At 34.5% G+C, this 16197-nt stretch overlaps 1 protein-coding gene across 6 annotated transcripts in view; it reads left to right on the plus strand.

Annotated features, from left to right (window-relative positions):
* The window catches only part of TET1 (tet methylcytosine dioxygenase 1), a 121874-nt gene extending 107291 nt beyond the window's left edge, over window positions 1-14583 (plus strand). For all 6 annotated transcript variants that reach the window (XM_019731737.3, XM_019731738.3, XM_074339524.2 and 3 more), the window contains 2 exons: window positions 733-1081; window positions 5436-14583. In XM_019731737.3, coding sequence (XP_019587296.3) covers window positions 733-1081; window positions 5436-6448 — 1362 coding nt within the window. In that variant the 3' untranslated portion in view covers window positions 6449-14583. The remainder of the gene's footprint in view (window positions 1-732; window positions 1082-5435) is intronic.
* Window positions 14584-16197: the final 1614 nt, after the last annotated feature.

Genomic DNA, 16197 nt, shown 5'->3' on the forward strand with positions numbered 1-16197 from the left:
TACGCGCTCCACAACTAGATTGAAACAACTACTTGATATGGAGCTGATGGGTCCTGGAAAAACACACTTAAAATAAATGTTACAAAAAAAAGAAAAAAAGAATTTATCAAGGTAAATATTTTAGTTAGTTTTCTTAGCTATTAGACTATAAATCCTTCTAGAAAAGGAAATCATCCTTACAAGGAGGGTAGAAAAAAATATGTATAGGTAAATTCCACTTATAGATAGAGTGAAAAAATCCTAGAAGAAAACATAGCAATTTAGAAAATTCATCATAATTTAACCTTCTACTCAAGGAATGTGACATTATGTAAATATTAAGAAATAGGCTAAAGTAATATCTTCTTAACAGTTCATATTTAATATGAAGGCAGTGAGCAATTCAGCAACCATTCCTAAACTTAGTTAAATAAAGTGGAGTGTAACATAAAGAAAGCTTAATATTTAAAATACACGTATTATAAAATATATAAACATGTACAATATCATTTACTTATAAAATCAACTCAGAATTACACTGGTCTGCTTAGAATTGATAAGTTACTAGAATTAAATAGTGTTGGGTGGCTTGATATATAAGACATTTCTCCAAAGTTAATGTACCAGCAATAACCAACTGAAAATAAAATGGGAATACAGATCCCTTTCACTATGGCAACAATAAGAAGATAGTAATAACTATGATGAACGTGGAGGACCTTTATTTTTCATTTCATGCTTTTTTCCTATCAGGTTTGTACTTTAACACGAGAAGATAACCGCTTGTTGGGTGTTATTCCACAAGATGAGCAGCTGCATGTGCTACCACTTTATAAACTTTCAGACACAGATGAGTTTGGCTCAAGGGAAGGAATGGAAGCCAAGGTCAGATCTGGAGCAATTGAAGTCCTCACACCCCGCCGCAAGAAAAGAACATGTTTTACTCAGCCAGTTCCTCGTTCTGGGAAGAAGAGAGCAGCGATGATGACAGAGGTTCTCGCTCACAAGATAAGGGCTGTGGAGAAGAAATTCATTCCTCGAATCAAGCGGAAGAATAACTCGACGACAAACAACAGTAAGGCTTCATTGCTGCCGCTTTTAGGTGAGGCCTATGGACCCAGCTAATGTGCCGCGCTCAATTTTTATTGTTGGAAGTTTGGGGTTACCTTTGTACCTTATTCTTCCTTTCTTTTCTGTTTACTACTGTCTTAGGAATGAAACATTATGAAAAGAAAAATTTTCGGTTAGATAGCAATTAATTAGGTTAGCTAATTGTTCTTAAAGCTCATTTGTTTGTCTTTTTTCTTTTTTATGTATTCTTCATTTTTTATAGCTCATTTGTTTTTAATTTAGCTTGTTTAGTTGTCAAACCACGACACTGAACATATTTCCACATACTTACCCAGACCAAAAGTCAACAAAAAAGTGACCCATCTGTAGTTCTTAGTATTTTTTTCACCTATGCTTTAAAAACAAACATGTTCTTATTTATTGTTCCCCGTCAGTTTTGAAGCCCTACTCCTGAAATGTCAGCACTTCCTTGAAGTCTTCCTTAATCACCTTTACCATCAATTTAAGTAATCTAGTCAACAAATATCACTGAGCACTACTGTAAAGTGTTCTAAGTATTGGAAATACAGCTGTGAAAAGATGGAAGATAGTCCTGTAAAAGGACTCCGTTTAAATAGCGTCGTCAGAAGGATACATTTGAGAAAAGTTCTAAAGGAAGTGAGAATCAGCAGTATTTTTATTTGGAGAAAGCATTCCAGGCAGAGGAAACGAGAAGTGCAAAAGTCAGGATGCAGGAATTTACCTGAATACTTGATGTAAGCAGGGAGGCCAGTGTGGCCGAAGGTGAAGTTTGAAATTCGGAGAATAGTAGGAATTGAGATCAGCGAGTTAAGAGTGGGTTTGAGCAATCTCAAGCTTTGTAAACTGCTGTAAAGATTTTGGCCTTTACTGTGAGTGAGAAAGTTACTGGAGATTTCAGAATAGAGTAGGGGTATGATGTGACTCAAACCTGACATTCTGGTTATTGGGTTAGAACTAGAGTGAACTCTGGCAGAGAATAGAAAAGTAGGGTGATCATATAGAGGGTATCCTAAACACTCAGGAGAGAGATAATGAAACTGCCTAATGAGGGGGACATCAGAAGTGTCTGATGCTGGGTATGTTTTGAAGGTAGAGTCAACAGGACTTCAGATAGATTAAAGCTGGAGTGTGGACAAAAAGAAGTGTCATGGTTTACCCTGATATTATTGACCTGAAGAAACTGGAAGATGGAGAAACTTACCAACATGTCATGAGGAATGGGGAGACAAGAACAGAGTTGGAAAGATATAAAGGGAGATGGGAAGCTCAATTTTCGACATGTCAAGTCAAGTTCAAGACACCTGTCAGGCATTCAAGTCTAGATGTTAGGTAAGCAGTTGAATAAGAGTGTAGTTCAGAGAAGAGAGAGGTTCAGGCTGGAGATATAATTTAGGTGGTCAGCTGCATAGAGATAGTATCTAAGCCATGAGAATGAATAAAATCACAGAAAAACTGAAGAAGATAGAAAAGAAATTTGATCAAGGACAAGTCCTGAGAAGTCTCAATTTGTAGAGGCTTCAGAGATGAAGATGAACCAGCAAGAAAGACTTGGTATGTCTGGTGAGGTAGACGTGAAATCATCAGAGTGTGGTGTTTCGAGGAGGGAATGATCAACCATGTCAGAGGCTGGTCTGTGTCAGGTGAGATGCAGATTGAGGTTTCACCATTAGATCTGAAGGCTGCTATAAAGGGGGTGAATTGAATGCAATGAAGTTTATAGGGTTGAGGTTCTCAAATGGAAATTTTTTTTAAATGTACAAAGTGAGTGAATTATATAATGAATCCCACATCCCTCCTATGCTCACAATTTTAAAAAATGTCAATATATAGCCATTCTTATTTCATCTATACCCTTACCCAGGACTCCCCCTCCTTAGATTTTTTTAATAAATTGCAAAAGTCATATCCATTGATTTATCAGTATGTGTCACTAAATGATATTTTTTATAACCACAGTATCTAAAACTAAACCAAAAAATCAAATAATGCCTTAATACCAATCAATGTTCAAATTGCTTCATGTCTCTTAGTTGATTTTTTTTTGTTTTTTATGTTTGGTTAGTTTAAATAACTATCCAAACAAAGTAACTCATTATATTTAGTTGATATGTGTCCTATTCCTTTTTTGATTTGAAACTTAAATTTTTCTTCTTTTTCTTTTTTGTTTTTCTTTTCTTTTTTCCTTATAGCAGAAACCATTGTCCTGACTAATTCAGCTTCAATTGAAAAAAAAAAAAAAAGTTACTAAGGCAAGAACACTATCTGTGATTTGTACACTTCTGTTTCTGTGAAGTTGAGACTGATACAGGTGTCAGGTGTTGTCAACCTGATTTACTGATTATGTTTCCTATCAGCTTTTTACCTAATGGTTTTAGAAACATTTATGATCCTACTCTTTATTCTTTATTTCATTGGAAGAAAGTGATTTTTCCTTTTCCATTTGTTAGTTGATATTCTTTTAAAATGAAATGCTGTCCTTATCAATAACTTGTTGATTCTGAGGTATGGTTCATGTTGGGGAATCAGAATGAATGCTTAGCTATTTGCCTTGATTCACCAGTTTTCAGAATAAAGTTAGTTCCCAAGTATCTTCTAGTCTGGTCAATTTTTTTTAAATTTAGTATCATTTTGATCTCATAGTTTTTTAACACAGTTTATTTTTCAGTGCATATTAAGTAGGTGTTTTTCAACTAAATTTGGAAATGCTTTTTAAAAACAATCCTCAAATTGTCTCATCTTTAGTCAGTAGAAACCCATCGAGATGGCATCTGAATTTTTTTGTCATGACCCTGATTGTCTTTGATAGCTTCCTTAGCTTCTGTTCTAACAAGATGTGCCAGGCTCATCTTATATAATCCTGCCCCATATCTAAAATCAGCCATTTCTCCAAGGAGCCTAAAGAAAAAAAAAACACCATGAATTTATACTGGTATTCAAATTTAGAATTAGAGAGCATTCCTTAACTTTCTTGATTTTCATATTTGTAGGAGCGATTGATTATTTGTTATTTTAAGATAAGAGAAACTACAGTGCAGGTATTTATGTAATGCTGGGGAAGATTCATTAAAGAGATAATGAAGAGGGAAGGCAGAGAAATTATTCCTTTTTACTTGTAGCCCCATTTAACATATATTTAATTTAGGTTTGTTTTAAAATTCATTCCCTGATAGATAGCATCTTTATATGCTATTTTAAAAATAATATATGCACTTGTAGTAGCCATATGGGTAATATTTCGCCCACAACCTCTCATCTTTTTGTTATCTTACCCATAAGAACTTTTTATTGTACAGTTTTATTCAACTCAGTGAAAAACTCATCAGTATTTTAATCTTTCCTTCTCATGTTTTATATTTGTTGACAACTTAACCTCTATAATAACAGATGCAGCCACAGATAGTGGCATGGGTTTCTTGATATACTACTCCTTGGGGCCTATGTAGAAGTAGCCTTTAAAAATGAAAACTGTCATGTCTCCAGGTTGTATTGTCTGAGGGAAAAATTGCAGCTCTTCTGAATTAAATGTTTACAATTATATTGTTATTTTAAAATATGGCCACATTACCTATTCTGTTTCTTGGTCCTAAAATTCACTGCTTTTGCACTTCCAAAAATTTTTTAGAACTGCAAAATAGGGAGCATATACTCAACAAAAAATTTCCACTTGATGTGCTGCTTTTGTGGATGTGTCAGAACAGTTAACCCATCTTGGCCAATGTGTTCATGATCTACCTTACTCAGAAAGAAACGAACTTAAATGCATGTGTTTTTGAGGTTACAGAAAGCTTTTTTCCAACTAAAATTTTTTTATGTGACGTCCCTTTGCCTAATAATTAATTTTGCCAGTTATGGTGCTTTCATTATCCAGAAATATTTATAAACTATTACTTATTTTTACTTTTTTTCAAAGCTGAGATCATGTTGTACATAAAATCTATCTAAACATCTCTTTGTAGTTAAATATTGCTCACTCTTTGTCATCATAATATCACTTGCATTATATTCCCCTGTATGGTTTAATATTTCCTTCATAGCCAATTAAGTCATTTCTAATATCTTACTGTTTTGAACAGTGGACATCTTTTTGGCTAAATCTGTGCACTTATTTATGATTGTTTTGAAAGGGAAGAATTCTTTAAGGAAAATCATTGGATGAAAAAGCTTACCGAACTACATCCAATTATTAATGTACACGTGTGTGTGTTTGACTTAAAGTAAATAGAACAAAACTGGCTAGCATTGCCCTCATCAATGTTTTGTTATATTATTCTTTGTACTTCTCTTCAGAGCTAGTTTTTAAAGACAACAACTACCAAAAGCAGTTTGTACTTATCTTCACATCTGGTGTCCTTTTTTCTGTTTAGGGAATAAAACTGAGACCTTGCAACCTGAAATAAAAAGTGAATCTGAACCCAGTTTTATCTTCAAAGGTTCGGACAACACTAAAACCTACTCACTGACCCCATCCATTCCTCACCCAGTGAAAGAGGGAAACTTATCTCCAGGCTTTTCCTGGTCCCCTAAGACTGCTTCGACCACAACATCTCCTTTTAAGAATGATGCATCAGTTTTGTACGGGTTTTCAGAAAGAAGTAGCAATCCCCACTGCACAATGCCTTCTGCAAGACACAGCGGTGCTAATGCTGCCGCTGGGGAATGCACTGGAATTGCACCGCCTGGTGACGTGGGTCATCTTCCAACCTTGTCTACTCCTATGTCAGATTCCCTCATTTATCCTGAGCCTCCCACTTGTCCATCTGAGCAGCTAACTTCCAATCAGCCAAACCAGCAGGCCCCATTCATCACCTCTCCTCCTGAACTTGCTTCCTGTCTGATGGAAGAAGATGAGCAGCATTCTGAAGCAGATGAGCCTCTATCAGATGACCCCCTGTCAGACGACCCCTTGTCTTCTGCTGAGGAGAAATTGCCCCACATTGATGAGTATTGGTCAGACAGTGAGCACATCTTCTTGGATGCCAATATCGGTGGGGTGGCGATAGCGCCCGCTCATGGCTCCGTTTTGATTGAGTGTGCCCGGCGAGAGCTTCATGCTACGACTCCTGTCGAACACCCAAACCGGAATCATCCTACACGCCTCTCCCTTGTCTTCTACCAGCACAAAAACCTGAATAAGCCCCAACATGGTTTTGAACTAAACAAGATTAAATTTGAGGCTAAAGAAGCTAAGAATAAGAAAACCAAGGCCTCAGAGCAGAAAGATCAGGCAGCTAATGAGGGTACTGAACTGTCCCCTGAAGTTAATGAATTGAACCAAATTCCTTCTCATAAAGCATTAACATTAACCCATGACAATGTTGTCACCGTGTCCCCTTATGCTCTCACTCATGTCGCAGGGCCCTATAATCATTGGGTCTGAAAGCTTTTCTCCCCTTCTTAATGCCTTTGCTAGTGTAGTGTATTTTTTCAAGGTGCTGTTAAAAGAAAGTCATGTTGTCGTTTACTATATATCTTCATCTCACCCATTTGAAGGCTGAGGTTCAAAATGAAAAAATAGGGTGGGTATTTCTTAACTGTGACTATATTTTGACAATTGGTAGAAGGTGCACATTTTAAACAAAAATAAAAGTTTTATAGTTTTAAATATATAAAGAAATGTTTTGGTTAGGTGTTAACCTTGATAGAATCACTCAGTTTGGTGCTTTAAATTAAGTCTGTTTACTATGAAACAAGAGTCATTTTTAGAGGATTTTAACAGGTCATGTGCTACGGTGTAAAATCAAGATACATAGTGTTAACTCTACACAGCTCCTGGTGCTTACCCACATTGACACAGTTAAAAATAAGCTGAATTATTATTTCATGGTGCCATTGTTCCAACATCTTCCAATCATTGCTAGAAATTTGACGTATTCCTTCGACACAAACAAACCAATGAAATGTTTTCTCTCTTAAAATATCTCTCCGGTATAACATAATTCATTATTGTTAGTAATGGTTGGAGGTTGTTCATAGATTGTAAATATATATTTTAAAAGCACTTTCTATTTTTAAAAGTAACTTGAAATAGTATAGTAGAAGATTCTTATTGTCTATTGTTTGTGCATATTTGCATACAAGAGAAGTCATTTATTCTTGCTGTGTAGAGTTCCATCTTGTTAACTGCAATATGTATTTCTAATCATGTATATGGTTTGTTTGTTTTAATGTGTCCTTTCTCATTCAAATATTAGCTACTTATATAAAATAGTTAGCTCATGCAAAAAAATGTTAATTATCTCTAAAATTGGAATTTGGAAGCATATCATCGATATTGATTAACATTTTCTTTGGAGCTAAGTAAGAGTGGTCTCTTCTGATTTATTGAGCAACAGTGGCCACAATTTACATTCACACTAGCTTTCTCAATATAATCCATGAAAGGTGTTTCCAAAAGGAGATGGGACATAATAGGATTCAGAAGAGTCAAATGCTTTTAAAGTTTCAAGGTGATAAAACTCAAAAATTAAATAGTGAAAACCCTACCCATCCCCAGTTGCCTTATTCTGAAAGTCGTTCTGGTACAGAATTAGAATAAAATTCCTGTAAAACTATTTTGAAAACAAATTCCCTATCATCATCACATCCCCACAACATCCCAAACAAACAGTAGGAATGGTGTTATAAGTATGATTCTGTCCATTAAGAGCTAATCCAAAGTAGTGTAAGGCTAGTAATTCATCTCTGGTAAATCCCTATGTTCTAAGTAACGGGAAAATAGGGATTCCATTTATTTAGTCCTCTCGTTATTTTTTCCTGTTACTTTCTTGATTCATAGCAAAATAGAAGGGATTGCCCAAACCAAACGTTTAGAACAAACAGAAATTTCAATGAAATACTTGATTCTGTTAAAATGCAGAGGTGCTATAACATTCAAAGTATCAGATTCCTTGGGAGTATAGAAAACCTAGTGGTGCTTCTCCCTTGGAAATGCCATAGGAAGCCCACAACCGCTACTTCTCAAAATTTTGGTGCAAAAGCAAACAGTTCCAGCAAGCTCTAAAGAAAAACTCATTATATAACTTATATTGAAATAATATATGGTGCAAAGTATCAGTTTCAAGCTTTTGACTAATCCAAGTAAAGGAATATGAAGGGACTGTAAATAACAATGTCCGTTGATAGACCATCATCTTGTACAAGTAGATTTCTGCTTTTGGATATGTAAAATAGGAGAATTCATTGACTTGTTTTAGTATTTTGTGTGCCTTAGATTTGTTTTAAAACATGTATATTTTTGTGAGCCTAAGGTTTCTTTTACATATAAGTATATAAATAAGTGATTGTTTATCATTTCAGCTGCTTAAATAAGATATTTACTAGTATTAGACTATCAGGAATACAACCTTGTGATATTTCGTTTTAGATTTTAGACCTTAGTTCCCACGAGAAATAATTTCCTCACCAGATTGAATGGATAAAGCTTTAAGACCCTTTATCCATCCACCCATCTATCCATTCTTCCATTCAACACCTATTGAATGTCTGCAAAATTTAAGTACCAGCATTTGTTTTTCTTTGAATTGCCACCTATGACATAGTAAACTTGAAGAATTAAAATCCTAGAAAGTACTCTTACACATATTTTTTGAAGAAATAGCAAATTTCCTTCAAAACAATCTACTGTGTCTTCAGCAATTGAAATCAGTGTCACTACCTTTAAAAAAGTTCCTTAACAATCTAAACTTGAAGCACCAAGGTTGGTTGAGGGGAATACTGGGATATGTACAAGTTAGTTGCGGTTTACCAAAACAAGTAAATGAAAATATCCAGTGTCAACTAAAATGTTTCCGTTCAGTTATTAAAATTAATGCCATGAATGGCCTGCTCAACTGATAACCCCATGGAGGGAACCACATGATTCCTGCTTTGTTGGACTCTATTTCATAAGTTTAACAATTTACCATCCCATGGTCTGCCCTGTAATTTTTTCAAAGCTCATGCTTATTTAATGTTCTGCAGCACTGTGATTGTATGCTGGCTACACTGCTGTTAGAATGCTCTTTCTCATGAAGCAAGGAAATAAATTGTTTGAAATTACATTTTCACTCAGAAAACTGGTCATCTAACATTATTTCTACACCTCTATTATGTGTTCCTGTAATGATCACCTCCTTTGTAGCCCTGAAATTGGGTTTTCACACTTTTGCCTTTGTTCATGGTATAATTGAATTCATTGATACATAACTCTTAAGTTAGCCCAACCTATTCATGATATGTTACAAACTTAACTATGATTAGAGAATAACTCCTGCCTATTGTAGAAGCCTACAAAATATCACACTGCTCTTCAAAATCCCATTTCTAATGGCTCCCAAACCATTTTTCACCTGCGTCTTTCCAAATCATCCACAAAATACCAAATATGTCATCAACCTAACTGAAATATATTACTATTGGAAAGTGAGCCTAGCTGAAAATGTAGCTGTAGATAAATTTTTGCAACATATTAGCGAAATGTTACATCTTAAATAACCTACCAACATCTTTATGCAGTCTGCATGTGGATGAAATAATTTCATTTGTTAAATATAGAATTTTAACTAGATTAGATTCATAAGCAATTTACTTAAGACATAACCCTAATACATGCTTAATTGAATGCATACCCTTGTGTAAATGAGATACTCACTTAATTCATATGGAGTAACCTACTTTCTAATGTCATTACTTCCATGGACTTCTGATTATCATTTATTTCATAATAGCATGTATGAAAATAGCCCCAAACCATTTAAGTTTAGTCTTTGAAAAACAAATTATATTGAGATCTTTTATCTGGGATAAATTTTGACGTTGCATGACAACTTCCACGGATAGTGGGCACAGCATTCCTTCAAATGTGCCATGTAAATCCATAGCTGTGTGTGACCTTTAATACATAGCTACCTTCTATTTCACAACTTTTTAACGCATGGAGATCTTTTTTTGGTCTAGATTTAGTACAAATGTGAGTTTTAATCTTTTGTAGAAATTTATGACAAGAATTGTGAAATAAGGTAATATGGTAGTGGCCTTCCCCATTACCGAAAGACACCCTAGAAGTCATATGATTCAATCACTGGGGCTCAAAGAGCAGATTTTAATGTCAGTGTGTAATTATTTTTGTAATTAGAATTTAAAGAGTCAAGTGAAGGGAATTTTGTGGTTAGGACTGTAGGAAAACAAACTTGATCACCCAAGAGGTATTTTATCACTGGGAAATAATCTTATTTTGGTACAAGTCAAAAATAAAATGGCTTTGAGTTTTTTTCTGAGGTTCAAGGAAAGAAGTTGAGTGAAATAACTGGGGAAAGTATATTTCCATTCTATATACTACCTAGCCATGGTTGTACAGTCTATTCACATGTCTTGCCTAGTTGGCCTCACAAGTCCCAGCATAGTTTATTTTGATGAGGCTGTCTACATGTATTAGAATACTGTTTCATTGTGCACAGCTACTAAACTTGCCCTTAAGTGTATTGAACTTGTAACGTTGACATCAGTAGTATGGCACACTTAACCAAGTGATATCATCAGTGCCCTGATTCCTGAAAGAGTGTGGATTCATACAAATCAAATTATGCTCCATGTGGAGTTTTTTTCTAACGGGTTTAGGAATTGATGCCATACATGGCTTTGGAATGCAATTCAGAAGGAATCGGTACGTCCTTTGACAGAAGTTCAATTTGTGTTTTCTTAGATTCATTGGCCTTTTTTTCCCTCTTATATAAAATAGAGACCAAGTTCCTCTGTTAATATTGAAGATGGTGAAACTGGCTTGTATCCAGGACACCACTCTTTTGTCCACATTGACCTCTACAAATTTTAATTCTCTACATTCCAGTATTTGGATGAATTTTTTTCAATCCATTTCTTATGGGCACCCAATCAAATACTATTGTTTGCTTTAAAAGGCATGTATTTTACTCGTTCAGGTAATTCAAAGGTTTTTTTTTTAATTTATTTTGCCACTCCTAATTTTCTTTTAAGGGTCCCACAATGTACTTCTCTTTTGGTAGTATACAACTTTTAATATTTCTGTCTTTAAAAGTCCAATGTTTGTTGTCTGTACTCCTTTCCCATCCTAACTTATATCCATGATCCTGCCTGGGTCACAAGTTTTCTTCTGGTTCGTTTAGCCATAGATGTCCTCCAAATTACAATAAAACTTAGTCTAAGGTAGGAATATTATTATTAGATGTTAAACATATTAGCCGATTTAACCCATCCATATTTAAGTGCAACTTAGGAAACCCTTGGTTAACAATATAAACCCAGTTTTCCTAAAAATAGAAATTTTGTCATTAGCTGCTATTATGAAGAGTATTCTCGTCTTGTTCATCAGAATAAAATCCTGCAGCTGTCAGAAACATTTGCATTTTTGGAGAAACAATACTGGAAAGGAATTTGGTTTCTTCTCTATTTGGCTATGTATAAAACCAGAAACTCTGCTTGTTATTATTTTTTTCTCCTTTTACTAAAGGTACAATGTCACTAAGTGTACCTTCATTCTTTTTACAGTTTTATCCTTTCCTCTGATTTTTTAAAAAAAACCCTATTGCTTCCCTTGTCTCTATTCTCCATTCCTCAGGTTTCCTACACAAAAACACATCGTTCATTTTAAGGGTAACAATGATCTTGGTCATTTGTCTTTTAAAATTGTATTTCTCAAATCCTTTTTGGAATAATACCGAAAGCAATCAAGAGCTTTTATTCAGCCCTTTTCATTTAGAGGCAAATTCAGTTTTTAGGAATGGATGTGTTCACAAGGCCACAGGTTAGTGTTGAGTGCTGTCTTTACCAATTCCAACAATGTTTGACTCTTGACTCGTTTATTAGTGTTTCAGTATTTTACAAAAAGTTAAACAAGAAGTATTCTACCACTACTTCTATATGACTTTGCTAGTTCTGTGTAATGCATCACACTAATTATAAATTGACCACTCACTGACTTTCATAGTAATGGGTCTGATCTATAGAATAGATAGGGATCTTTTTTTAATTTTTTTTTTTTTTTTTTTGCACCTTCTTCTCCTTATCTCCCAGTCCAGTTTTTGTGGATGGTATTTATTATCAACTGTACATTTACCCTTTTGGAATTTGGTTGTTGGCAATAATAGGAACTATCTATAATCTGGGTGATAAAGGTTCGAAAGTGAACTGTAAGTAATGGGAAGAGTTTTTAACGATGGGATAAGTCAGTCATCAGAAGCTCTTTCAAGCACAATGGGGAGAAACGCAAGGGGCAGAAATGAGGGAGAACTGTGTTCCTATCAGCGATCTGCAGGTTCACTTTTCCAGCTCAACACCAAGAAATACTTTTAATGTTTCTTCTTCCCACTCAATACCAGTTTTATCTGGAAAAAAAAGAAATGTGATAATAAAGCAAATTATAATTAATCTGTGTACTTCATAATGTTTTACGTTATCAAACTGCCTGACTGCTACTTTTTTTTCTCTCCAACACTGAGGATTGGACAGAGAATATTCCCATCTTACTGATGAGGAAACTGCATATTGGCAAGAATACCATAGGGCTTGTTCCAAGTCTCACAGCAAGTCAACCCATCTGAGATTAAAACATCTGCAGACTGCTAAATGCATTTCTGCACCATAAACTGTATCTTAAGAGAGTTTAGTGATTAGAAACTGTCAGCCCCGATCTAAGAATAATATAAAACCTACGTCTTGTATGCAAAACCTGCTTCTGAAATATTTTGTTTCCACTATTGATTTAGCCAGCTCTTTTCTTATGCATACTTGAGGTCTCCCCCAAATTCCCAAAACTTCTGCATTGGGGTTTAGATTAATGAAGTTTTATTTTCCCTGTAAAAACACTTTTTTATAAAGAACGACCCTGTACTACTAAAACAAGGAAACCTCCTAAGTAGTAATTGTGTTAAAAATACTCTTAAAGACTAAAGTCAGCAATTCATAAAGTTAAATATATTTGTTATATTGAAATGCAAGTAAAAGAAAGAAAAGCAGGTTTCTTGGAATGTGCTGGGTAAACTGACTTTTAATTCCCAGGCAGTCATGGTAAAAATGTAAAATTGTGAGCATCTTTAAGAGATAGTATTGTCTCCCACTTATTTGTATTTGTTTTATTTTGTTTTCTCCTTTGTTTCCAACCACATACAATCTCTGGGTCAAAGGTTGAATATACCTTTACCCAGAGAGTTAAGAAAAATGAGATGTATTTGTAAAATTTTTAGTAAGCTCTTTATAAAGAGGTAAGATATTTAGGCTAGTCCATTAGTACATTATGGGTTACTAATGAAAAACGCAAGCCAAACTGCCCTAAATAGTCAAATTTCACTTTTGGTGACTCAGTTCAGTAACTGCCTATCCCCACTAATGCCTGTTTGTGATATTATAAAATGGCTGATGACATAGGACTTTACAGAGACAGCTCTTTAAAAAAATAAATATTTTTTATTGCTATGTATGGTCATACTTTTTTTTAATTTTTATGAGATAACATTGTGATAGGTGCTTTAAGAGAACTATTTTTCCTGAAATGGTTTTATAGCAAAAAAAAAAAAAAAAAGGGCAGCATTTGCATTGTGACGACATATGGGTGGATGGTCACCTTTGGGTTACTAAGAAATGAAGTGTTCCCTAAAGAGAAACTTGTAAAACTACTTAACAGAAAGAAAAGCATTAATTTCTAGTTTTTTTCATTTTATATGGTGACTTACCAGTAGATTCTTGTGCATATCAATAACTTGGTTCCCAGGAGAAGACCGAGTGTTTATCATTAGTGGGAGTAAAATACTCACAAATCCTTCCCCATGGTGAACTAGAATAGTACTGAATTCCCCATCGAGAAAGATCAATTTCACAAGTTAATATTCCTGTCTCTAGTTGACTTTTTTACTCTCTTTGGCATGTATTTACTATTTATTTTGTACCTTAAATTTTTTGCTTTGGGGGACTTTTACTTACTGCCATCCTACTGTATTAAAAATCCCATACAATGAAATGTTAGTAAGGAAAAGATTTTAAAACTCCACGAGTATCCTTTTTTGGTTCTTAACATGGGGAAAACAGTTTAAAGAAAAAGCACTTCATCATGTAGAAGGGAAAAAGATAATTATCATTTCAATTCAGGATCAAGGTAGTGCTCTATGTACAAGGGAACACTTACTAGCAGTACTTGAAGACTTGTGAGTTGAAATTGCATGTTACTTGAAAGATCGAATTAAGCTAAATTTTGGTGCACAGCAGTTGTACATGATTTCATGTTTATGTAGCAAAATGCATTGAAATGTACTAGTATTGAAACATACATGTAAAGATAGTTGTGGAAATTGTCTATTATATTTTCCTTGTGTCTCATTTATTTAGAGCATAAAGTTTCTTTTTAATTGTTCTAACTGAATAAGGCTAAATGAATACTGTAATTGAAATTATATTTTAAATCTTTGTCATGAGTTTTTAAAAGAAAAAAAACTATTGCAAATTGTATCATTCCTGGTTACACAGAACTTTGTGGGTGGTTTTAAATAAATTTTATACTTCTATTTTGCACCTGGTAGTCTAATTTTTCTTTCCTCTACAAAATAATATTAAGTAAGGACTCTTATCAATCCCATTTTACAGATCAATTCTGAAGCTTAAAGTAATGTTCACACCCCTAGTAATGGGGCAGAGCCATTCATCAACTTGGGTCTAGACTGACTCATGCCCTCCCTTGGGTTTAGCATTATTTTAATCGTCTTAATCCTGAACACAGTATGCTCACAGTATTTTAAAGTTGACATCCTAAAGTAGTCATTAAAACCTAAAGGGAAAAAATATATTGACAATAAACTTTTAGTGAAATTACAGCAAATATCACAGACTAATAAGTTACTTTAAATCCATCTAATTTGAAATCTAACTCCTATTGTAGGATCCTGTAATCCTCTTCCTTCTAGTAACAAGAACAACTATATCCCCCTGCCCCAGCAACTCCCAGGGTTTAGGTGGGCAGCTAGATACTCATGTTCCACCTCCTTCCTGACCGGTTATAAGGGAGACATGTAAGTTAGGCTGACCATGGACACATGGGCAACATGCCAAGGCATGGCAGAATAGCAAAATAGAAGGAACTCAGGTCCCCGGATGACCCACCTATCAACTTGGTCTGTTACATGAGAAAAAAATAAGTATTCTCTATTATTTTGCTCTGTTAAATAGCTCAATAGCCTAACTAAACATCCATTCCATAAGAAACTATCATGTTTTTATAATCTTCTCCAGGCCAAATATACAGTTCCTTCAATGTTCTTCCAGTGACATGGTTTCTAGATCCTTTATCTTAATGCTCTTTAGACCACAACCTGAATAATATTTTAAAAACATCTCAGAATATGACATTCCCCTGCTTAAAACACTCCAGTGGCTGTACTTAGCGTGAAACCAAACTCCTTACTTAGTCTGCAAAACTCTGGGTGACCTTGCTCCTGCCAACCTACCTGCTCTCATTTACCAGGCTCCAGCCATTCTGAGCTTCTGTAGCTCTTTGAACAGGCCAAACTCTTCTCTGATTCAAAGCCTTTTACCCACTGCTTGCTTCTACCTTCAGATCCTCATATGGCTTGCTCCTTCCTTTAGTTACTGTATCAGCTCAAATATCACATCATTTGCAATATAGTGTTCAAGTATATTAATGTCCCATAATGTTATCACTCCCTATTATTGAACATTTTGATTGTTTCCAATTTTTTACAATGATAAACACTAAAATGCTAGGTTAAAGGGAATGAACCTTAACTTTTTTTTATCATTTTTAAAATTAATTTTTATTTTTTAAATACAGTTGACATACAATATTATTTTATACTAGTTTCAGGTATATAGCATAGTGGATAGACATATATATATATATATATATATATATATATATATATATATATATATATATATATATATATATATATATTTTACAAAGTGATTCCTCCCACCTCAATAGTATTGTACTCATCTAGCACCATTCATTGTTACCACAATATTGTTGACTATGTTCCCTATGCTGCACTTTACATCCCCATGACTACTTTATAACTACCAATTTGTGTTTCTTTATTCCTTCACCTTTTTCACCCAGGCCCCCAACTTCCCTCCCATCTGGCAATCATCAGTTTGTTCTCTGTATCTATG

The sequence above is a fragment of the Rhinolophus sinicus genome, chromosome 15 (genome assembly GCF_057876585.1).
Source record: "Rhinolophus sinicus isolate RSI-liver-muscle chromosome 15, RSI-T2T, whole genome shotgun sequence".
NCBI classification, from domain to species: Eukaryota; Metazoa; Chordata; class Mammalia; order Chiroptera; family Rhinolophidae; genus Rhinolophus; species Rhinolophus sinicus.